This window comes from Leptidea sinapis, chromosome 15 (genome assembly GCF_905404315.1).
Source record: "Leptidea sinapis chromosome 15, ilLepSina1.1, whole genome shotgun sequence".
Taxonomy (NCBI): domain Eukaryota; kingdom Metazoa; phylum Arthropoda; class Insecta; order Lepidoptera; family Pieridae; genus Leptidea; species Leptidea sinapis.
In genome coordinates this window covers 9,450,544-9,477,772 of record NC_066279.1, presented here as the reverse complement: position 1 = coordinate 9,477,772, position 27,229 = coordinate 9,450,544, and the positions used below count along the sequence as shown (strand labels likewise).

General features: G+C 34.5%; 1 protein-coding gene and 1 pseudogene across 1 annotated transcript in view; both read left to right on the top strand.

The window, feature by feature from the left end:
* Positions 1-6,937: 6,937 nt before the first annotated feature.
* On the top strand, positions 6,938-19,004 carry LOC126968195 (uncharacterized; annotated as a pseudogene).
* Positions 19,005-19,043: 39 nt separating this feature from the next.
* Positions 19,044-27,229, top strand: part of LOC126968459 (uncharacterized) — an 84,983-nt gene continuing 76,797 nt past the window's right edge. The window contains exon 1 of the mRNA XM_050813507.1: positions 19,044-19,283. Coding sequence (XP_050669464.1) covers positions 19,187-19,283 — 97 coding nt within the window. The 5' untranslated portion in view covers positions 19,044-19,186. The remainder of the gene's footprint in view (positions 19,284-27,229) is intronic.

Here is a 27,229-nt window from a genome sequence, read left to right as displayed (position 1 = left end):
TTTTAAATCATTGGTGCTGTAGGCCGTAAAAGTCACAGTATCGCTGTGATTATCGTTGAAGTTTGGGTATTGCTGTGTCGAAATGACCGTCCGGCCGGCGAGTAACGTGCACGGCTCTGACGCACTTGTGTGGACCCACCTTAATACACTTATAAAGTAAAGTAAAATAAATTACTAAATGTAAGAAACTTATGTGCAAGTCAAGTAATTTAATTAAATTAAAATGACTGCAGTGTGTACAATGAGTTATACTCGCAATAGTAAGGGAACTTATAGTGTCATAATCGCTACACACTAGTTTTATACAACCTACCTTTTACAACACAATTGCTAGGAATACAATTGTAATGTCAACGATAACAGACCTAATGCTCCGATCAGATCAAATATTTCCATAATTCTTAGGGAAATTCGCAAATAGACAGTTTACTAGAATCATTTTCGGTCACACTCAATCGAATTCTTTCGCTATGTCCGAACTAACCGCAAACACGTCTCCTATTTCTCGCCTTTCACGCAAAAAAGGAACGCACCTTAACAGAGTTACAAGCAGCGGCAACCCGAAAATGCATGTGACGATCTCTGCGGAGGAAGTCTGCTCCAACATGGAATCTGTAGCCATTTGGATGTGCTCAACGAGCCGTAGCTTTAATGCACAGTCTGACCATTTCTGGAAAGGTTCTGGAAATTGACGACATTTAGATTAGAACTTACCCCTGATATTATAGAAATCCACATTTAACGTGAGGGAGGATATTTTGAGCCTCTTGCTATGTTTGCCTCGAGTTAGCAGAGTTTTCCTCCTCCAGAGTAGAAGGATGCAGAGCAGCATTGTGGACGTCCAGAAACTTATTAGTACTCCAAAAACTTTATTTAAAGGGTGATACTCGTAGTACGCGATGACATTAATACAGTGTAACGTTTAATTGACAGACTAAAAGCCCAGAAGCTACCAATACATAAAAAGGTCACATTACATAATCTCCAAACTGTATCAACGTGTATCCTGTCAAGATAATACTCAATACTCACGAAAATAAAAACTACAATCACCCGTCTACGTAACTTTATCCGAAAACAATGTTGAAACATAAAATATATTCTTAACAACCTCGTGAAATTTTAATCGCGGCATTTTATTTAATAAGTTGTACTAAAATTTTAGGCTTATGAAACACGGGTCTTTATAATTTCGTTACTCGTAGCCTTGCTGGTAAACAGTGCAGTTATATTTACAGTAAACAAGCCTATTTAAACATTACGAACCACATTGGGATACCGTACTTACCACGGGGAGTGATCAGAGGAGCTGTGCGGGATACTACCAATAGCTGAATTCCACCACCAAACATTATGTCAGAATGCAAAATTCCATCATACCACGCATCATGTTGTCGTCAGACATTCTACAGCCGCGAGTTTTGAGAGTAACTTATTTCCTCGAACAGACACTTTGTGGAAGTGACTGTAGTTTTCCCGAGCTAATACGACTTAGGGACCTTCTAGATGTTGCGGATATCCTTGAGCAGTTACCTCACCACTTTATCACTACCGCGTCTTACCCATTTACCCCTCTATTATGTATAAAAAATAACAGGAGACAGGAACATATGATAGGTACATTTTCCAATTACATCTATAGAAATGATCATCGTTTAAAAATCATAACCATTCTGAAAGTACTAAATTTGTTCATTTTGTGACTTTAAAACATTTCTTTTTTGTAGATTTGTTCAAACATATTTTTCTCCTTTATTTTATTAAAACGAGGCGAAGTGGGGCCGGAAAGTTTGATGTAAATAAAGACCCAGACATTACTGATATCATTCAAAATAGACGTATTATGAAGTGCTATAAAGAAATTGATGTTGGCACTTGTGCGCTATCGGATGATTTATGATTCTAATTTGCATTTTTTCTTATATAATTTAAAATAGTTTCTAATGATCTGGCTACACCTTATCATTACCTGTAAAGTGCTGTTGATAAAATAAGCATTTAATAATGGGTTATTATCATAACAGTAGATTAAACTAAAGAATATGGCACTGTGTTACGTCATAATATAAATTGTACCCAGAGTGTATTCAATGAAAATGGATCAATTATTGAAAACTTTTTATTGCTTAAATACAGAAAAATGCAACATTTGAGTTGGGGTCTAACCCTGATCGATTCGCTAATTAAATCGCTATAGTACGCTTTGAATATAAATCAAAACAATAAAAAAGATAAATCGCAGCTGATTTAAGAATTCAATTATTAAAGAGATCTTTTTCTCTGCTAGTTTCGTTTTATTAACTACCTATGGACAATCTTTACCATTATATTTTGAATTACGTTTAAGATGATTGTCAATTATAATAAACATTCTTGCTTTCCTTGTTGCATGCTATGTTATCACATTATAATGTAATAAGGCTAGACTTTTAATAGCTGGAACTAGAGCTAACTTCGATCAGAGTTACGTAGAATCCTGAAAGAAACCGCCCAAAACCAAGAGAGAATACTCTATGCTATTCACACATTTTGTGAGGCAATAAAAAGAAAGGGATATTGATAATATCACTCTTTAGGAACTCTATCGAAGAGAGCATTTACTGATGCTGATTGTGATTAGTACATGCCACTTGGTATATGTACCAAGACAAGTCTCTGATACACAATATATTATAATAATATAAGTACAGGAGTTTCACTCAGCGGAATTAAATACAATCATTTAATTTAATTAAATTAATACCGCAACTATTAAAATAGGGACTCTTGCTGCAATACAATTTAACTGTTATTTTAATTATATTTTTATTAAAATTCCTTTTTTTGCCATATCTTTTTAGATTTTTTAATGCTTTTTTATTAATATATCATTATATGCTCTCTCTCTCTCTGTTTGTATGTGTGTGTGTAAGTTTGTATATAATATTTATCCCCTTTAATATTGACACGTGAGTGGGTCAGGGATTGGAAATAATACTCCGCTTATAGGAACGAGTCTTTTATTTGCGTTCACTTTTTCTGAACTTTCACTTCGCCGGTCTGCCGCTGTTCCTCTTGTGGGCGGCAGTACCATCAACGTGTCACACCGCACCGAACACTAAGTCTCTTCTATCTTCTTCTTCTTGGAACACTTCCACTTTTCACTACTTCTTCTTTTCTTCTTCTTCTTCTTCTTTACACTTTCGAGTCAGAACTAGAACTGCTGTAGGCCACGCTTAGTACGGCTAATATACCCCCGGATCTGTTCTATTTTTAAAATTATTCTCCCATTCCATCTTTAAATTTATATTGTAGTAGAAAATTCTTTTAACTATTTCTATCCTGCTTACACATTTTCCATCCCTTTTTTTCTGTTCGATTTGATCCTGAACTTACTAGAAATTTCCATTAACTTAACAAAACCCAAAAAATTCCATACACTGGTAGGTGTATCGAACCCGGGTCTACAGCGTCTAAAGTAAACACTTTTCCGCTGAGCTACGAGTATTGCTGACGGAGCTGTTGAAATTAACAATGTCTTGAAGATTGACATTCTCGTCATTTACGTTGCAGCGTTGCTACGCAACAGGATAGACTTTAGTATACATTTGCTATTATTTTTTATGTATAAGGGCTACCGGGTTGTATGAAATTATTACTAGTGGAATAACAAGAGCCAAGCCGAGCTTGTAAAACATCGAAGGGTTGTACATAATAATATGAATGCAAACATTTGTTGCATTGCCCTGTGCTTCCCCGGGTGTTATGAGAACAGGGTAGTCCCATTTCCAAGGTTACCACACTTGCACAGAATACTGGCGTGAAGTAGCGGCCTAGTGCCTCTATGTTTTGCATAGGTTAGTGTCGAGGACCGGACGTGTATTATATGTATATTGTACGTGTGTACATTAGGGAGGATATCTACTGTCGCCGTCTCGGCAATTTTGAGGGTCCCTACCCTGTCTACTACAACGAGAAAACACCGCCAACCATCCCGCGGTGTCAGAGCACTATGCCTGAAGTACAGTACTGTTAGGCGAGCTCTGTTTTCATTGAACATGAGGAAGTCGAGCGGGCCGGATGGCATTTCTCGTGCTTAAAACGTGTGCTCCAGAGTTGATGCCGGTACTAACGCGTTTATTTTGGCACTCATATACAAAAGGCGTAGTCCCTGACTCATGGAAGTCAGCCCTTGTCCTTCCGATCCAAAAAAAAGGAGACAGTTCGGATCCGGAAAACTACAGGCCCATAGCTATTAATCCCTCCTCTCCAAAATCTTGGTATACCTAGGGGTTCACCAGGTGATCAACATCCGACAGTATGGCTTTCGCTATGGTCGGCAGGTGATTTTCTGGTATACCTACCACATAGATGGGCGGAGGCTATCGAAAGTAAGGGGGAAGGCCTGGCAGTTAGTCTGGATATAGCGAAGGCCTTTGATCGTGTATGGCACTCCTCTCAAAACTTCCATCATTTGGGCTTCCCGAGAGCTTTGGCAAGCGGACCTCTATCTTCCTCACTGGGCGCAGCATACAGTTCGTTATGGACGGTTATTGATCGAATCCGAAGCCCGTGAACGCTGTAGTTCCCCAAGGCTGTGTGCTATCTCCCACGCTGTTTCTTGATATAATATGTTGATATGTTGGACACCTCCAACATACATTGCTATGCAGACGACAGCACTGGTGATGCCGTATACACGGCCAATGCAGGTCTCTCTCGGGAAATCGTTGACCAGTGCCGGAAGAAACTTGTATCTTCTATCGAGTCCTCTCTCGAGAAGGTCGCGGAATGGGGAAAATGGAACCTTGTCCAATTTAACCCCGAGAAGACTCAAGTTTGCACGTTTACCGCAATAAAACTCATTTGGCGTATTACTGCTCTTCGACAACACTTTCCTTAAAGCCTCGCCTAGTATCGGAATTCTGGGTCTCGAAATCTCGAGCGATTACCAATTTCCGTGACCAACGCAGAGCAGCTCGAGTTGTGAGGGAACCAAGTGCTCTGTGAACGGCTGGATCACTTGGCGCTGCGTAGAGTCATCGCTTCATTGTGTGTCTTCTACCGCATTTATCACGGGGAGTTTTCGAAGAGCTGTTTCATCTGATTCCGCCACGAGTCGACACGCCACAAGTTAGGATTTCATCCCCATTATCTGGATATGTGGCGGTCCTCCACAGTGTGGTTTTCAAGGAGATTTCTTCCACGTACTGCAAAGCTGTGGAATGAAGTTCCTTGTGCGGTGTTTCCGGGACGATACGACATGGATACCTTCAAAAAAAGGGCGTACACCATCCTTAAAAGCCAGCAACGCTCCTGTGATTCCTTTTGGTGTTGCAAGAGAATATGGGCGGCGGTGATCACTTAACACCAGGTGACCCGTACGCTCGTTTGTCCTCCTTTTTCTATAAATTTATATTCGGCGGGCGATGACTGAACCGGAGTAGGTGAGGTGAGAGCCCATGGTTTTATAAATAAGTTATTATTGTATATCTTGGTATATAATAGCATAGTGAACGTAGATTATCGCTTAAAGACTTGTAAATTGCTCCTTTACAAAATGATGAGGTATTTAATTCACTTCCACTTACTCAATTTTCTGGATAAGCCTTCTAAAGGGTTAGTATATGTTGTGATTAGCAGTAGCGTATGAGTAAGAAGCCAGTATAGTTATGATTAATTTAATTATTTCAAAGTGTTGCAGTTCTACAGTAATTGAAAGAAAAAGAAAAGAAAGAAAGAAAATATATTCATTGACAAAATGGATACATAAAAATACAAAATTAGCAGCGCTTTCCGCACTAGCACGCCTGTATCGCGGAAGTTAATTAATTTATTTAGTTTTTACTTTCATAGTTTTATGAAATAAGTGAAAGAATGGTAGGCGGTACCATCAGCTTAGCCCAAAACAGCGACAATGCGATCCGAGTCATAACGCATCACAAGAAGACTTATGGCGTACCATACTACAAAACGACGCCAATGACATAGTTCTGCGGTTTTGGTCTCGAGCTGTATATGTTAAATGTTACTATGAAATAAGTATAATAAGTAAATAAATTTCTACAAAATAGATTTGTTAATGTCGAAAAACTTCGAAAATAACAAATAAGCGATTTATGTTTTTGATTTGGATATGCCATATATATATATATATATATATAATCATAGAATTCTGTTTCAGTTTATACATTAATATAAAATTTACTTTTATATGTTATATTGATACTTACGATATCTTTAAGTGCGCCAGTGTCCAATAACATCATCGATATTTATTGCGTTACAATGGTGCTGTACACGGGTCTGGGGATGTCTAATTCCGCACCCATCGCCGCGCCAGTGACATTGTAATTATTATTTTCTACTTGACGTCGCTAAATAGCCGTGGCCTATTTAATATCGTATCGTATCGTATTGCTTACTATTTATTTGTTAATATTGACGTAAGAGACAAATTGTATAACCCTAATTTTTATCCATATGAGTACAAAATACTTAGTGATAAATTAAAAACACATAAAATTAAAGAAAAAATATTATATATTTTTTAAATATTTTTTAGCATTTTAGTGCCCATGCAATACTAAAAAACTGTGAAAAGTGGAAGTAATACAATTTTTTTATTAAAAAATGTTTAAATTCACCCAAGACAAGCTTTATAATGCTCTAGAAAGTAAAAATACTAAAATAAACTCTTAAACTACTTAAATGTTTGATTGTGATAAACATATCCATCTAAGAGGTATTAAACTATTAGCCAATCCATTTCCTAAACCCAATTTTATCAACTCTTACGATAGTATTGATGATTGTCTACTCATGTGCTTCCAATATAATGATTCGAAAATAGTAAGCAATTTTCCCGTGATTGAGTTAATGTTTAGACCAAGCTTTCCCATTAGAAAACGTCTCTTACATTCGTTGCTTCTATTACGCTGCAGGTGGGTCATAAAAAATGCCAACAAAAAAGTTTAAATCATTTAATGAAACTTTTCCTCATTGTGCTTTTGCGTTGGCAATCGCTCTCATCTATCCAAACCAACACAACTTCCATAAGCGAGCAATTGTGTTCCTTATCGTAGTCGCAATAAACTCCCTTATCCTTTACTGGTTCTTTATATATCTATTCAAATGTCTGATAGAACTTGATATGTATAATCTATCAAGAAACATCACTATTGCCATCCTCGCAGCGCTGTTCTTTTTTAAATCCTTCTATGTAAATTGGAAGGCAAAAACTTTCGCTGAACTTTTAAATAAGATAACCAGTGATCTCTTAAAAGGAAACTATCTAGATGAGGATTATCAAAGCATCTACGAGCACTATATAAAATTGGGGAAGCTCGGTCAAACATGTTGGATATTCATACCGATTCTGTTGAGTTCCCAATTCCCCATATACGCCGGAGTCTGTACGATCTATGAGAGTATCATCAGCGATGTCGGCAGACGGCACATGATTCATGAAATCCAATTGAAACATTTAGAAGACAGACAGTATGATACGCCGTACTATGAGCTCATGTTTGCTTACAATCTTGTTCAATGTATCGTTTTATCTCCAAATTTTGCCGGATTTGACGGATCGTTTTGTATAGCAACGACACATCTTAGACTTAAGCTGAAGCTTGTCAGTCACAAGATTCGCAGAGCGTTCATTGAGTCTAAGAACAGGGATGAGTTGGAGGCACGTGTTAAGGAAGGAATACGAGATCATCAGGAAGCCTTGAAATTTTACAAAGATTTGCAAGATGTGTATGGCGGATGGTTACTAGCGGTATTTTTAATGACTTCTATACTCATTTCTCTCAACCTGTATCTGAATCATTTGAGCCATCGTATTGATCCCAAATATACTATTTTTGCAATCAGCGGAGTGGTGCACATGTTTACGCCATGTCACTTTGCCAGTAATTTGTTAAAGGTAAAATATCTAATTTATTTATTGATTTATAATAGAATTGTATTAGTAACAACAAAAACACATACAGCCAGCAATCCGTAATACAAATTAAAAGTTACATACTCAGTACATAGTTGTGTTAGTACAAGCTAGTAGTAGTTATAATTTCGTGAGAATAAATGTTACTCGTCAAATGTTTTTCTATGCTGATGACCAAGTATTACTTGCGTCTTGGGCCGAGGTTTTGCAGGAGATGGTAACTGCGATGATCCACTCATACTGCTTTTGTAAGATAGGGAAGGGAATTAAGATGAATGAAAAGAAAAAGAAAGTGATGGTGTTGGAAAGAAATGAGGCAGTGACAGACTGCAATGTCGTGATTGGAGATGAACAAATTGAACAGAAGAATGAGTTTGTGTATCTGATTTCAAACTTTACAAGAGATGTAAAGTGTGGGAGTAATATTGAAAGAAGAGTGAATGAGGGAACAATGGTGAATGGAGCTTTGCACTCCAATATCAGCAGTCGGAAGCTGTCTAGCAAGGCTCGTTTGGTACGGAAGTGAAAGTTGAGTATGGAAGAAGAAACATGAAAGCACAATAAATGCAGTTGAGATGAGAGCGTTGAGAAGTATGATGGAAGTTAAACTGAGTGACAGGATAAGAAGGAGATGATGAAACGTAGTGGTCTGAAAGAAGATGTAGTGACAAAAATTGAGAAAGGTATGCTGAGATGGGTTGGCCATGTCGAGAGAATGAATGAAGAACGATGACGAAAAAAGTGTATAAGGCGAGTGTGAATGAAAGTGCCTTCCCCTACGGGACAGAGGAGTGATTATATGTATTATAATTTGTACATTTTTAACACAAAAAAATATTTATTGATTCGATACATTGCAGACCAGGACTTTTGAATATTTTTAAATCTTCTAATTGGTGGCTGTAAATTATTCCAACAATTAGTTGCATTGTACTGATTACTGTTGAAATGAAGCTTAGCCACTGCTAACATTTCTGGGGAAATTTGCTTTTCATAATATTTTACCGCATTCTTTGCTTTATAATTAAATAAAAGATGTTGGCCAATAATTTGGTATGGACGTGGTGTGATCTCATCCTATGAGAAAGTAGCCTTAGAGCTATTGTTATTCATCTTTTCAATGATTGAACCCAAAACAATTCAAGTTCTTCTTTTATGGAACTTGAGCGGCTTTTTACAAATCAGAATATTTTTACGTAGATCAATCAAAACAAACATGGGTTTAGTTTGATGAGAGGTGATCAGTTCCGTTCATTGTATCATCAAGATGGTGCCTGCTCGGACCCGCCTTAGGGGAGTTTTATTTTTTAATTGTATGGATAATATTATACGCACCATTGTATGTTATTAGTATATAACTGCTCCCATAATCATGTTACTTATTTGTAATGCATGCGAATTGAAACATATACTGTACTAGTACCTCTTTTGAGTTGTTTTTATATAATTTATCACTTTTTCTTCTTTCAAATAAAATTTCACTTTAAGCAATCTGAGATTGCTGCATTAGTACGAATGAAAATCTATTTAATTACAAATATGGGCTATACAATGTTAATTATTTCAAATCACTCACACACACTTTACAACATCTTATATATAAAAATGAATTGCTGTTCGTTAGTCTCGCTAAAACTCGAGAGCGGCTCGACCGATTTGTCTAATTTTGGTCTTGAATTATTTTTGAAAGTCCAGAGAAGGTTTAACAGGTGAATAAATATGAAAATGCTCGGAATTAAATAAAAATAACTATTTTGTTTTTCCTTTGATGTGTCCCCCGTCGTTTCCAAATCAAATTGAAAGCATAGTTTAAAATGAATAATTATTTAGAATTTGTATATGTTTCTTACTTTCTCAGGAGGAATAAAATAATCTTAATTTTAGCTAACTACAGTTGGTAGATTAAATACAGTCGTTAACTATCTATCAGATTACATTAATGTAGATCTATAAATATTCATTTAATATAAAGTTAATAAAGTTTTAAGTTAAGAATTAAAGATTTTTATAAGTACTACGTGCTTTATCATGTGTATATGCGGACGAAGTCGCGGGTATGAGCTAGTTTGAAATAAATTACATATCAAATGAATGTAACTTTTATAAAATCATTCTTGTTGGTGTTTATAACTTTATTTGATTTCAGTCTGGTGAAGAACTGAGTTGGGATATCTACTCTGCCGAGTGGGAAACGTGGGCTGATACAAGAGTCAATTCTCTCCTCGTGTTTATTATATCTAAGTCACACCAGCAACTATTGTTGACGGGAGAGGGACTGGTCTACTTCAACATGCAGCTCTTCATATCTGTTATGCAAACATCATATTCATTCTACACCTTGATTTCAAGTTAAATTTAAATTACGATTAATTCACAGATAAAATATTTTTAACTATCAAGGAGACCCCCAAAATATAAGTCAAACGAAATATATTTAACAGATCATTTTTGATTTTAAAATACCTAAAGCCTAAAAATACACGAGTTTTTGTTGTAACAAAATCAAGTCAAGTAGTTTTCAGTTAGTTTTGAAGTAACGATAGTTTATATTATATTTATATTTCCACATTAAGTTTTTCACCAATTTGTATTGATTTTAATTCGTACAAGTTAATCTGTAGCTTTAGATATTTATGCACAGACCTAGGTAGATGACGCAAGCATGTGTTTCAAGGCAGATCAATGCTGATCAATCAATCAATTATCAATCTTAGCTGATTGATTTAGTTTGCCCAAACAGTTGCTTTTTCATTATAAGTAAGTAACATTTACATTTCGTATCTATTACACACGCACTAGCAAGGTAGGCACTTCAGATCTAACTAAATTGTAGTTGTACTTTTATTTTTTAATGAAAATAAAGGATGAGACGAGCAGGACGTTCAGCTGATGGTAATTGATACGCGCTACCCATTACAATGCAGTGCAGGAGTCTTGAAAAACCCAAAAATTCTGAGCGGCACTACAAATGCGCTCGTCACCTTTGGACATAAGATGTTAAGTCTCATTTTCCCAGTAATTTCACTAGCTACGCTAAACAGAATAATGTTTACACATTACTAGCCGACTTACTGTGCAAAAGAGCTTCCCACTGGTGAACTTCAGTCCAACAGTACGACATAAGTTGTTTGAAACGCTGTTTGCTTCGTATATGCAATCGGCAGACTGCCCGCCGTAGGTAGTAAAATTAACTTTAACACTGGTACTATATATATTTAAGTTTATAACAAGGTAGGCACTGCATAATTGCCTATATGATATGCACGTCCCTGAATATAGGTTATATAAAATTTAGGTTCGGTATAAAGGATCGCTATAAATTATATACTAGTACCTTCTCCAAAACACGCAGCATCTTGTGACATAAGTATTATTCTGATCGGTTCAGTATTTCTTATTATAATCGAAGGAGAATACGGTTCTCCATTAATTAGTATAGACATCTTCGTAGGAGCCTCCTTAACATTACTTCTCACGCTATTTAAACAATAATATTTCACATTGAGTGCACAACTTATATTACTTAATAAGTAAAAGAAAAATAAAGAAATTCATAATAGTTTTGTTGTTTAAATATAAATATTTATGCTATTATATACGTGAAAGTAAAGTATGAAGGAAAGTTCGAAATTGTTATTATATGAGATAAGATTTATTTTATATCTAATTATTATAATGAAATATATTACTCTGAGCTGTGTGGGTGATAATATAAATATTAATATAAAAGTTACATAGAGAGCGGTGTTTACTTTGCTTACATCTATTATCTTTAGATAAAGAATCATTAACATGTACTAGATAATTAAATAATAGTGTGTGTGATTAAGACTAAACAACAGAAGTGAAATCTTTATCAAGTGGAGCTTTATAATACGATAACCAATTATTATTATTGGTATCCTTTATTCATTCAATAATAACATTTACAATATATGCAATTGTAATTGTGTAATAATTACTTTGGTAACTTTTGCTTGACTAATCGTGATCCCTTCTTCAACTCCGGCCGACTTTATACAAACACGCATTACATACCCAAGCGTGACATTTCAGTCTGATTCAATATCCATTAAAGAAAGCGCTCAGCATGCCTAAAAAATGTTCACTCCGAAAACACCAAATCATAATTTAACAACATGTACATTATATAATTGAGCTTTTAATAAAACTAATACTAAGCTTATCGAAATGTTGTCAACTTTCTTGAGCGTGACAAAATTTGTCTTTAACCAATTCGAATTCGGCGAGTCAACATCTCCTGAGGATGCCTCGTGTAGAGGCGAAAAACGTGTCCAAATGGTTAAAGCCAGACAATATTTTGGCGGAATAAACACTCAATAAAACTCACAACATTTGGATTTGTGAATGGATGGATTTGTGCCGAAGAATACAATAAATTTACTACAATTATAGTATTTAGGGCTTGATATCCTTTCATTAAACGGATTTTGTTCACAATTTCATGAGTTTTAGACTTTTAATAAACCTTGTGAGTTGGAACCTAGTCTTGACTGTGTTAACTACTTTTAATTGGTCATGTTTGATGCGTTTGTTGTGAATTATGACGTCACTTAGATAGATACCTTCAATACAAGAAATAAAATAAAATTACTATTCCAAAAACGAGACTCAATAAAATATATAATTCGTTTGTTTGTCTCAGTGTGCAGTCCTTTTATAAAATTCCAAATTACATTACATGTCTAACACCTTCTTAACTCACAAAAGTTATAAAGAACCACCTTATTCAAAAATCCGACTATATGATTAAATAATATATAGAGGATAAAGATGTATGGAAAATAGATGCTACTGGTCCACCTAGTAGTAATTCTTTATATTAAGATTGAATAATCTTAAAAGGCATATAAAGGCATAAAAGGCATTTATTTTCTCAAAATTGCTTAGGTATTATATTTCGGTCTGAAGGGTGCCGTAGCTAGTGAAGTTACTGGGCAAATGAGACTTAAAAGCTTATATCTCAAGATGACGATTGCAATTGTAATGCCGCTCAGACTTTTTGGGTTTTTCGAGAATCCTGACAGCACTGCATTGCTCGTGCACTGCAATAGTGATTTTCATTATTATAACACTAGAAATAAGGGATTGCTTGTAACTAATTCTAGTAGGCTTCATAAGATACATAATAGCTTTAAGGGTAATAAAGCCTACACTTCTATAATAAAGCATACACTTCTATAATAAAGCCACTGTTCAGGCATTATCTATAAATAAATTTAAATGTTTTATAAAAAAATGGCTCTGTCGTAAATCCTATTACTCCACTGCTGAATATCTAAATGATCGGACAGCCTGGGACTAGATTGTGATTATTTTATAGCGATAGAAATGACTGTACAATATTGTATATTTTTATTGAAAAGAGCGCAAAAAAAGAATGCTAGGAGAGTTTCTTGCGCCGCTTCTTCTCTCTCAGAGCGCCATTTGTTTCCAAAGCGGTAGTAGTATCTAGTAGTATAAGAAATGACATCAAAAAGAATTCTAAAGGAATCAATTTTGAGAAAATAAATGCCTTTTATGCCTTTTGTAATGGGCAGGGCGTATCATTTATCATCAGCAGAACGTCCTGTTCGTCTTGTCCCTTATTGTCATAAAAAAGCATTTGGAAAATATTCTATTTGATTAAATAGAATGGCCATTGTGTTTCTTGTATGTTCATATGGTAAATTCAGTAAGTTAAAAGAAATATTTATAATGAATTAGTTTAAGTCTAATTCAAGTTAATTCACTTTGACTTTGAAGTAGTAGAATGCGATCAGTCAACGTTAAACTCAGTTTATATATTGTGTAAGCAAGTTTAAAGCCAAGTACCAATCTGTATTTCACAAATACATTTATAAGAAAAATTTAAACAACCTTCTGGTTATCTGGATCTGGAGATCGTCTAAATTTTAACGGATGCAGTACGAAAGCTTTTAAGATACTCAGATACTTAAAACTACATAACATTATTTATCTAAATATAATCTCGTTATGTTAAAATAATGAAGCATATATTTCACAGTCGAAAGCATGGCTAATAATATTAATAGTTATCGGTTTCATACAATAATATTAAATTGTATATCAATTATATACCGTCGTGCGTCACTTCCACGGTTACACAATCAGATTATATCCGCAGTGTTAGCTCGTCTTCACGACTATTCATTTAAATGATACAATATAGTAACACGCTCACTACGTGTCACAAATATGACTTTAACATAATTTTAAAAGGTATTAAGGAGCTGTTACCACTATCTGAAGGCAGGCTATATCCTCTTTGCGGTTGTGAGGTACCACTAAAATTTTGGCAATACATTACAAAATTAAGATCAAAGGGTAGGTTCGGGCCCGACGTATCCTATAAAGGTGAAACTTTTCACATTGTTAAAGCTGTGAATGCATTTGCCACGCATTTCTCTACTGTTTTCCAGCCTAACAATCCCAATTGATATGTCGAGCATATCAGTTCAATAGATCTGCATCAAAACAGTAACCTCGTTGTCATACCTAGGTTAACTCTTGAGAATCTCCATAGACCTTGACGGGGTTCCATCGTGGTTCCTGAAGCAAGGCATAGACTTGCTAAAGTATCCAATCTCACATACTATATTAAATCTTTCTGTAAGTTGCAGTTCTTACCTGCAGCAATGGAAGCTCTCTAGAGTCACGCCTATACCCAAAAACCAGAATAAATTCTTGGTCGAGGAGTATAGTTCCACCGCCATTCCGTCCTCATCCGCAAAAGTTTTTGACAATATACTTCATATGAATATTTACAAACAAGTTGAACAGCAACTGTGTGATGAACAACATGGTTTCAGAAGGAAAAGATCAGTCAACACTAACCTTCTGCTGCTGACTTCATACCCAAATGTCTTGGCCGCGGGAATCAAGTAGATGTTCTCTATTTCGATTTTTAGAGAAAATTTGACATGTTTGACAAAGACACTTGAGAAACAAAGTGTCATAGGTATTGCCCCTAAATTATTACTCCTAACCGCAGAATATCTAAGAAACCGCCAGCAGCAGGTCAAACTAGGAACTTACGAATCACAGACGTACCACACTCGGTCAGGTGAGTCAGGATTCGATTATAGGGCCCTTATAATTCGTACTAATGTTCAATGAACTACCGTCTGTGCTAATGCCAGGTATCTTCTATACGCAGATGACCTCAAGCTCTCTCTATCTGTAAATAAAATCTGAATCTGACTGTCTTGCACTCCAACGTGATTTTGATTCCGCCTACTCATGGAGCCAGAGATACAATGGAATTCAATTTGTCCAAATGCAAATTTATCAGTTTCGGAAAGAAAACTCTTTCTCTGATAACTCAATCCATCAATGTCAAAGATTTGGGCGTTACATTCAACAGAAAGATAACTTTCTATGACCATATATCTCTACATTGGCAAAGGAATCTTTTCGACGATTGGGATTTGTTATAAGAAACTGTCACGATCTACATAGAATCCGCCGCTTGCGACTGGGGACCCCGCATGAAGCAAGCTACTCACTACTCGTAGTGAAAGTGCAAAGAACCTTCCCTAAGTACTTTTATAACAGAAGCTAAAGCTACTATCATTTTCTTTATCCAACCCCTCTTCTTCTCGGTTGTCTGACAGTCTGTAAAATGTGATATCGATGCACCTGATGTCCACAACGATCTGTTACTGTTATATTTACCTGACAACGACTTCCGTAATGGAAATCATAAACTTTGTTGTTCCTTTGTCTCACACTGATGCGCGAAGTAAGTCACCAATACCGCGCATACTCTACTTGTTAAATGAATAACTTGTTACAAATCCTAAGATTTATTTTAAGATAGCTGGAGTGTTTTATTATGTATTTTTTGGCTTTCTATGAAAATAATGTAGGAAATTATTTTAATTTATATGTATGTACCTATATCTTTTATTAGTGGAAGTGGTCTATGACCGTACTTTTTAAGTTAAATAAAAAAAAAAAAAAAAATATTGCTCATAGGACTTTGAATCGCATCTGTCGTTACTATAGGTAGCATTAAAAGCGTGAAAACCTTTTCTGGATACACAGATCATACAGATAAAAAAAATCGTTTGTGTCAAAGTGTAAGTCTAACTCGCATGCCGAAAGTTCCCTACAATTTTTTATTTTTTTTAAGGAATAGGAGGATAAACGAGCGTACGGGTCACCTGGTGTTAAGTGATCACCGCCGCCCACATTCTCTTGCAATACCAGAGGAATCACAAGAGCGTTGCCGGCCTTTAAGGAAGGTGTACGCGCTTTTTTGAAGGTACCCATGTCGTATCGTCCCAGAAACACCGCACAAGGAAGCTCATTCCACAGCATTGTAGTACGCGGAAGAAAGCTCCTTGAAAACCGCACTGTTAAGGGCTGCCACATAACCAGATGGTGGGGATGATATCTTAACTTGTGGCATGTCGTGCGAAGGTGGAATTCGGCGGCAGGAATCAGGTTAAACAGCTCTTCGGAACACTCCCCGTGATAAATGCGGTAGAAGACACACAATGAAGCGACGTCTCTACGCAACGCCAAGTGATCCAGCCATTCGCAGAGCACTGGGTCCCCGACAATTCAAGCTGCTCTGCGTTGCACGCGGTCAAATGGATCGAGCTGATACTGGGGTGCGCCAGACCAGAGATGACAGCAATACTCCATGTGTGGCCACCTGCGCTTTGTAGAGCGCTAGAATGTGGGCCGGCTTGAAGTATTGCCGTGCTCTATTGATGACGCCCAGCTTATATTTAAGGAAAAACAGTAATATTTTTTTATGTCAAGGGACGGGACGAGCAGGACATTCAACTGATGGTAATTGATACGCCCTTCTCATAACAATGCAGCTTAAGATATTTATTCCCATGTAGAACAATTACAAATCACTAACATTAGAACTTAAAATCTAAGTACGTTATATTTAATATTGACATAGACTGAGAAACGTACAAAACAAGATGGTAGTTACTCAATAATATATCAGTAAGTGCTGATCAAATTATTTTTAATTTATCTACATTTTGCAGATTTCTGTCATCGCATATTATGGCGTAGATGTAATTTATACCAAAGATATAGAATACTTCTGGCACACTCATAAATTTAAAAACAAAACTATGTAGATCGACTTTTTATGTTTTAAATTAAAATTAATGCCTAGGAATTCTGTAATAATTTAATTGGCTAGCATTAATAATGATATGAGTTAATAGCGATAAGTGAGACAATTGTTAATTAAAGTCTTAATGAAATGAATTTAGTACACCATTATTATGTATCTCTCAAAGTTAACCTTAATATGCTATCTAAATATGTGTTTCAGCGACATATTTAAGTAGGTTATATTATAATTATTAGTCTAACAGTAAACATTTCTTTTTAACTCAAAACACATTTTTATTGGAATGCTTTTACTACATTTGTAACTTCAATCATTACCTGCTCCGCCTTCATAGAGGTCGCCCTCATATAGCGTCCATTAAACGCACATTTACATTTGAAAACCGAAAACAAATACATACGTGACGAGTGAGGATTGAACTAGAAGTGCTCTGTGGTGAGACTTTATGGTTCTTACAATTACGACACCAACTATTGATGTTAAGCTTTATGGCGCCTCTTCACAATTGGCGATTAAAGGCGATTACACGCAAGCAACATCGTGGTAGGGCTTATTTGTTTCTAGTCACTGATCAAAATCGTCATAGTGATCGAGACGATCGGTGTCTTGTCTGTTTTTCGGGCACGTATCAAAGGGAATTAGCGTGTAGTTGCGCGTTGGAAAAAAAACATGGGTTTATAATGTAGTTTTTGCACAATTTTAAAATAAAGCGCTCAGTTGTGCTCAAATACTGTAAAAAAAAATAACTTTCTCCCTTCGGCAATCACAAGTTGACACAGTTATTTGCCAGCTTTTTTTATAGTATTAGTTACTCTACACCTTTGCCTATAAATTAAGACCAACATTGAGCCCCTACAGGACGTAGAATTTAAACCGCCATTGTTTTACAAATTGAGGTAATTTTTGCTAAGATAAAAATAAAAGTGGCTGCAGACTGGTTTTGGAATTGACCCTCTAAATGGGGTACTGTCGTCAATGAAACATTTTACAGTTAACTATCCCTACAGTTTTATTACGACATTGTATAGATATAATTATTTAAATGTTGGTATAGTTATGACTAACTTGCACCTTCTTTAGTGTAGTGGAGGAAAAAATTGTTTTTAAGCTTGAACAGACCATGTGTTTAAATTTTTTAATTTATCTAAAGTAACTCTTAATAATTGCACGTGGTTGTTGGTTGTATGTGCAATAACACTTAGATGTAGGTTCATTTAGAATATATTTAATGTAATTAGTTAGTGATTATTGTGTTGGCGATGCTAATAAGTAAATAAATGTGTTAAGCATTGCGTGTATTATGTTAATCGACATTTTTGTAATAAGTTTTTTATAACAGTGTTCCATACTATACCATCCATTATGAAACGAGGGATTATAAGTTTTATAAAAAGTAAAAACCTCGCATATTCTTTCATAAGAAGAGTAAAGTAATTTCAAATATTTTGGTAAACATTATTAATATTTACTGCTTGCTATAAATAACAATTGAGTAGCTCTATAATTATTATGTATAGAGTTGGACAACTAGAAATAGGTCATACTCGTATCAAATTACAAAAGGTATTTGCTGTCACGAAATAACTCTAGGTCAAATCAAAAGCGATTTAAACGTACCCAACTCTGACCTTTGTCTTAAGGTAAAAAGTTTGAACCAATTTCAATAAATTATAAGCATGGTGCATAGTGACCTTAAGTGTACAAGATTAATTCATGAGAATGTCGATAAGAAGTGACGTAAGATAAAACGGTAGGTTCAAGCTGTGATAGCTATCGCTTTAACGATAGCAAAAGTGACTACCGACCCTGATGCCCCCCCCTCTCGCTTGAGTGGGGGGCTGCCACTACTGGCTCCCTTCACCTTTGAGGTACGCGCGCTGTCTCACAACCAATGACCGACCGCACCGAGTCAGCGAAAGGTTTTATATAGAAGTGGAATTCGCACAGCCAAATTGGTATAATTCAAAATATAGGGTAGTTGGACAGTTGTGTTCTGTGTGCGGGCTGCAGTTTTGGTGTGCGGTCGTGACATAGAGAACTGATCGTGCGGTTTACTGACGGACGGGACAGATGCGCGACCTGTAGTGTCTGGATAATACTGTCGACAGGACCCCGGGAACACTGCGGAGATGGGTTTCAGTGGAAGATACTGTTTATTGACATTGTCATTGTGCCTAGTGACTGAACAGGCAATTGGTGTTAGAGTCATGCCCAAAAGAAAGAAAGGTAAGAGTTTTTATTTATTTCCAAGATCGTATGTTCGAAAAAAAGTTTCAATATTAAGTTGCGTCAGAATTTATTAAACGGTGAAATTCGTTTTTTGTAAGTTTTATTTATTTCACACGTTTTTTTTTGAATACCTTAAAATAATTACTATGCAAATATTTGAATATAACGTGTTAACTAAAATAATTTCCAAAAGAAAAAAAAGTGTGTACTTGTAATTTTACGTGCGATTAAAAAAAATTGTAAATCTTAATTAACTTTAGGAATAATTATCAAATATATTTATATTGTATTCTTCTTAAAAATTGAAAAACAAGAAGAATAAATGTAGATATATCATTAAATATATACATTATATTATTTTTAATTAAAGCCGTGTTACAAACTAAACAACGACATAGTTGGAGAGCTAGGAGAATTGTTAGATTTTTTGCCATTTTTTTTTTCAGAATAGCTGATTTGACCATAACCTTTGAGCAGCGTTGGCATTTTCTCTATCGAAAGTAAAAAAAATCCTGTATTATGATTTTATTTTCACAAATGAGATTTTGTATATTTTACTAAAAATGATGTCAGAAAATTAGTTTTACAATGAAAGAAAAATAAACACATACCGTTTACAGACTCCACCATTTCATTTAACTTATTATTATTTAATTTTATGTTCTATGCAAAATTTATTAATAGCACTTTCACATTTAAAAAAAAATCAGTCATAAAATAATTGAGAGGAAGAAATCGAAAGTTAGAAATGCACATGTCAATATGACGTTGTTATTGACTAAGGAATGTCGTAAACGTCAAAATTTATTTATAACAAAAGTAGTAATAAAGGATCTTGGAGATTCTAAAAAAAAATTACTGAATTTGAAACAATTTTTTTTTTAATTATTATTTTTAAGCGTTATAAATTAATCATAATTGGTACCAAAATGTAAAAAGAATTACTTATAAAAATCCAAAATAATTGTCCAAGCTGCTAATGTTTGCAATGCAATAACCTCACAACATTAGTTATAATTAAATTAAGAATCTCTTAAATGAAAATTAATATCAAAATTTATCACCACGATCATACAAGAAGGTGACGAGTCGCTCGATCCTCGCGTGTCTCCTGCCCGGGTATACATGCCTGGTCAAGCATATGAAATGTCAGTTAAAACTACCTCTATGGGAAATGTTTGAAGCTTGAATAGGTTTTGATCTCGACCTCCTAGAAACCCAAACTCATCGATTTTAATCTTTTCTCATCAAGACATATCCGACGATATATTTGGGGGTATGCACCTAATTAATCTTGGAGATATTTCGGTTCGGAAATATTGAACATGTTTAATAACTGATATTACGTCAAAGTTATCTTTTGAATTCACCTTCATTTTTCGTACAAAGTAATTTAATATATTTTTATTTATATGCTGTAGCATGTTTAATATGCTACATTGTTATTCGACGAATAATTATAGCAGTAATCATTCTTACTTATTCCGGAGAAAGTATTCTATACAATATGTAAGTAATAATTCAGCTAATGTAGTTAAATTGATAATTAAAACGACCTAGAACATAATATCTAAAAGTAATTTCCCACGATTATGACAATAATTTCACACTAAATTTCATGTTAATACTGTTAGTCTGTATAACGAGTACAGAGCTAACGGTTTGTTCACAGAATGGGTTTACCGAAACAATGAATTAATAAAACTGTTATTAACCATCTGTGCCATTTACCCACACTTTTGTTAACCTTAGTCAAACCTAATTCAATTAATTAAATTAAAATAGTTACTGCATATCTATATTTTATATCTTTCGTATATGCACTTACATTTTAGTAAAACTTAAGTTATAATAATGCAGGATTGCTCAATTAAAACAGATACATCCGTTGGGAGTGTTTTAAAGTAAAACAACAAAAGATAATAGATTTTAAAGTTATTACGTTACATTATTATTGTTTTTATATTTATTTAAATAAAAAATTGTACAAACATAATAGTGAATGTGACCTTCTATTATGAGGAACACCTGTGACAGAAGGCCACGCTCTTCCATATCTATTAATATTAACATTACCAAAAATCTTAGGTTCACAATTTAAATCTATAAAAAATATATAACGAAAGAAAAATATTATAGGAACAGGATATTTCTCTGTAAGCACACACACATACACCTGTGTGTGTGAGCGTGTTACTATTGTAGAGGCACTACTTAATTCAAATTAAATAATTTTTATTCGAAATAGGATATATCAATTATTGAAAGTCAAAACTACCATCGAATCCATTCAAAAAAGTAAATTCAAATTCACTTAAGTGCCTTTGTACATACATAATATTATCAAGAATATATTGTGAAATATTTTATTTTATATTCACATGTAGTCGTAAGTTCATATACAAATAGTTCTTCCACTTCAACATAATTCATTCACTTCAATCATATCGTATATATCTTTTGTTTATCAGATTGTATAAATGTTCAGATTATTTCGTAAGCTTTTTATTGCCTTTAAAATAACAATTTTTCTATCCAAATTTAATTTGTACCAAAATTTATGTACCATGTGGGTTTCGAACCCTCTCTCTCGGGCTATGTTCCAGCAACCGCCCGCAAACCACATAATCCAAAAATCTTGGTATGTCTCGTTCGACTCTCAGGTTGTGGCTCCATCTACAGGATCTACTTTACAGTTGAGAACCTGCTCAACCACAATATTTGCATATTAGGAAATTGACTTGAGATGTCGCTCTTTCAAATCTAAATAGTTTATTATTATTTTTCAGTGATATCCCTCACTTCTCCCACATAAAATGTTTTCTCCTTTTAATGATAATTCCTTTCTAAAATATGGGTCAGGGATAAACGTTTAATTAATTTTAAGAGTAACATGATAACATATCCCCTGTCTAGGGTAAGTAAGATATCATGCGAGCTAGTACGATATGAATTTAATATGTCTTATTACTAACATATAACGTTGGATGAGATAATTGGAAAGATGAGCAGCGAGATAATTTAATCATAATGGTCGAATTGTAAGTAGAGCTATTTAATAAGAATGGCATAATAATTAATTGAGATGAACATTCTTCGTCATGCTAGCTTGAATGTTTGTGACGGCGCCGTGGGACGGGTCGACACAGCCCGCTATTTCTGTCTTTGACTCCGCTATGTCCTGATACCCATCCACCCAGAAATGGATTAAACTCCCTACAGGTTTGAGTGCCAGTACGAATTCTTTTTCGATTTGAGTTATAAGGATGGAATTTATGGACTTTAAGGCTGCCTGGTTTTCCAACAGAATTGAATTTTTTCTATTTTTCATTGAATCTTATAAATTTTGGTAGGTATTTTACCTAGTAGTACATACAAAATACTTAAAAACACTATTAATTTTACATCAAAATGAAAGTTAACATGTTTCATCACTAAGCCAAGGAGGAGTCAATTGGAGAATCAAAATATGGGCTACCGCTAATGTAAAATAAATTGATTGAATTGAATTACAGTACTTATACGAATTAACAATAATTTTATTTCATGCTGTGTATTATTAGTAATACTGTTACAGAAGAAAACGAACGAAAATGTAACGGTATCAGCGAGTTACTCCGAGTAATAAAGAGAGAAAAAACTCTAACAAATTGATTCGATAGCCTTGTTCAGCCTTTTATATTTATTTTATCGGCGTATTACTCTGGTAGAAATTTGTTAATTTCGAGGTCTTTTCAAAGTGTCTTTATGTTTTGATGTCTTCAGTAATGAAAATAAACACAGAAAGAATATTCAGAACATAATATTCAGAACATAATATGGATTCATGAATATTGCAACAAAGTTAGTTCTTTAAATAAGTTAAATCAAGAATTTAATGTTTGTAATAGTTTTTAGTAATACGATTCATCATAACCTTCCCGTTAGAAGCAGATATCTGAAAAATTTCATCCAAAAACGTATGCTTTTATGATATGAACGAACTAATTTCCAAATTTTATTATGTAAACGCAAAATTCTCGTAGAATATTTCTTGTGAGATATTATGTTTAATATTTTATTTAGGTTGTATTGGAGTTTCAATCCTCAGATATGTCTTTAAGGAGAGGAATCATAAGTGCGTTGCCGGCGATGAATTTGAAAACCGAAAAAGTATTAGTAAGTGGCGCCAATGTTTCGTCCGTCATGTTGAGCAGCTGATCATCTTACAGTTGTTGTGCCACCGACACTTTCAAAGTATCGAGAACGATTGTCACGAAGTCGTTTCTTGTTTTAAAAATTTAATATCATTGTCTGTCTGTTACTTCAAAGACTGAGTAAGTAATGTATGTTTTAAACTCGTCGCAATTTGTCAAAGAATATTTAAAAAAAGTTCTATCGAAACATAACATAGATGAACATACATACTGAATAAAAAAATCAGTTGAAGTAATCGTAATAGAAACTCATAACTTAGATTGTTGGAGCGACAATTTACTAATAATATGGTTATTCCAAGACAAGAGGTGCGTCGTTATCTACGTCCTGCCGATCATCTATTAGTCTTGTAACCCGTTTACCAATGAGCACTTATGACGATGTAATGCGTCTCTTTACGATAATAATTAATTTACAGACGTTGATGGAATATTATAAATAACAATTTAGAAATATCTTCACATATTACAGACGAAACTAACATGATTGCTTAAGAACATTTTGTAGTTTGTGCTGCAGATTAGTTGTACGTCGTTATCCTTGTTTGTACTCACACCTAAACTTAATAAGATTTCAGTGCGGGCCTCCTTTGCACAGGATCCCGGCTAGATTATGGGTACCACAACGGCGCATATTTCTGCCGTGAGAAAGTATGAAAGTTGAAATCTGACTATTTTGTATCATAACAAGCATAGATAGTATTTTAAACATATTTAAAATGAAACAGTTGTAGATATGGATTAATAACTATCCATTTCTCGTTGAAGTGAAACCAGGGCAAAGTTAAAAGCAACTCGGTGACAGCTTCACGTGTGAGCATAACGAACACAAACAAGTTTCACATTTCGTAACTCATTAAGAAATTCGGTTTTAGCAAATCATTGATTTATATAAAAAATCACCAGTTGTACACTTGTTAGTAGAATGCCGGATCATTACTGGGTACTTGATGAAGCAGTAATGTGAAATTGTATTCTAGTAATTGTATTTGAAGGGTGCCGTAGCTTGTGAAATTGCTCGCCTCGTAAAAAATCATACTCAATAGTTTTTTCAATAAAAATAACAAAATTTTGGATGCTTGTAAAATAATGTTGTCAGTAGTACCTAACCTACGGTCATATTATCACTCAAGCTGACGTCAATGACGTCACATCGTCGCTTTGTTGCGGTGTGCAAAACAAGCATCATTGAGATATTATCATTAAAAATTGAACTACGATTTATTTATTGAGTATTATAGATTGTTGTGATGTGATACTAATTATTATAACTATAATGATGAAAAATCAATAAAATAATCTGGGTTAAGAAAAAAGTATTTATTTTTCTGGCACTTCTATTATAGCGACACACAACAAGAGAGTTTCTCTTACAGAACTATTATCGACAAAATTCAAAACGAAACAATGAAGACTTCGAAAACTGTGATAATACGAAAATATCACGACATATACCTAACGGTAATGAAACTGCAAACCGTACCGACGTAACAGGACGAGCGCGAGTGGATGAAAGGGAAACGGGAGAGGGCTTCACGTTCCAAAGATTATGTGACCGTGTAGTACATACAATTTATCACGAAACGGAGCTGACAATGACAACTATCATACACATAGATTGATATTATGTAGTGGTACAACATAGTTATTATTTGAATCCAGTTACAAGTGTTGACATAGCGACCGGATGGTGCGCAGTCTGTGCTCTCGTCTCTTGGTTCAATATCACTATTTGTATAATGACACAACTTGTTTATATTGAAACGTCAATTAATTAACCAATACTGATATATAACATCCCGTATAAAAATAAAACGTAGACAATGATTTGTTGTGGGCTATTTAATAATTAGGTACTTTTACTGTTTTGTGTTTGGACATTTCAAGAAATACCTAATACTATAAGTTGATACGTATTAACTATGTATTCAGTAAGTGTTAGCGCCAGTTGTACTTGTTTAGTATTATCCTGGTTAGTACTTCTATCTGGTTTCTTACTAAAGACAATTTTCCCAGGGTGATTTTTAACTTATTATTTAAGGGTCCTATGAATGGTCTTTCTGCAGCTTTTCTGGCTAATAATAATTTTCCTCATTGCCACAAATGCTGTCTTGCAACATAAGAGGAATTACAAAAATTTTGTCAGCTTATGAGGAACTCATAACATGCCCATAATTCACATAACTAAACTGATAATGTAACTAAGATAAACAAACTGAAAACATCAAAATTGTTAGTGACGTGGAAACGTATTAATAATAGTATTTCAACGTACACTTGATACAATCCTTCCTGCTTTTAAAATGAATATTATGACATCAACTGAATGTACAATTCACTCATCATTACTAAAAATGATCTTGTTTTCTAAAAACATATGTTTGTTTGATTTGTAGGGTGCTGTACCCAAAGGGTAAAATCATAACTTTATTACCAACACTCCGCAATCCATCTGTCTTCTGTCCAACTTCTCTCCGTCTTTTGTCCGTCTTTTGTCCGTCTTCTCTCCATCTTCTGTCCGTCTCTCACCAGGCTGCATCTCATGAACTGTCAAAGACAATTGAAAATGTTCACAGATGATGTATTTCTGTTGCCGCTATAAGAACAAATAGGTACTAAAGAACATAAAATTTTACTATGTTGTTAATACCTATTGCTTATTCAATATTTAATTGAGGCTCGCATACAACAGGCAAGTTATTTTATCGCCGTTTTTATAGATAATGGTACGGAACTCGCACTTGGCCGGTCCTATACATATCTCCATTAGCAATTAGATAAGGATATATTAAAAGACTTCTATGGCAAACTGGGTGGAAATTCTAGTAATTTCAACATCACGGTTGGGTCCTTAATATTTGTATGAGCTTTGTGATATGTACCGCAGTTTTTTTTGGATTGGTAGCTATTAGGATACCGTTCGTTAGTGCTTAAGAATGAGCATTATAGTAAACATACAAAAAGTGTCAAGTATGACTGCCAATGGTATTTCCAGGTCAGAATAAGAACTTTAACAAGTAGTTCTATCTCATCAAAGGTTATCGACCTTTGAGTCATTAAATTTACAATATTGTAGTTGGAAAAAACCTTTCGTCTTACTTCGTTTTGACCGGTTCTTACCTTACTATATTAAAACACGAACTAAAATTATAAATACTATGTTAGTGTGTTTGATTCTCAACTGATCATTATCAAACTTTACACACACCATGTCAGGGTTAAAGTATAGGCAAAAAAGAATATTTGAGAGATTATAGAAAAGCCACCTTATAAATAGTACCTATAGTAAAATAGTATAGTAAAGTATATATAATCAATAATCACTACATATTATAAAACAAAGTCCTCCGCCGCGTCCGTCTGTTCACGATAAACTCAAAAACTACTGCATCGATTTTCATTTTGTTAGTATCTACTTGTTACTATCCGTTAGTGAACTAACGGATAGCGTGGTTCTCAAGGAAAAATGGAGATGACGGAAAAAAATAAGCCGTCGGTGAGCTTTCGACGAATACGCTGTCTAAGCCCTTTGAGATATAACAAAATAATGGTTGGTGGAATTGTGTATCTTATATAGGTCTATAGAAAAGTCCGCGTTAGCATACTATATCCATTTTAATACCTTAAAAAAATTGGCAAATATAAACCGGTTATGTAAAAGCTTTTTACACAAATACGATATTATGAATCATTCAGAAATACATTTTTGTTATAAACGTGAAAAATATTTTAATTAACTAACTGTTA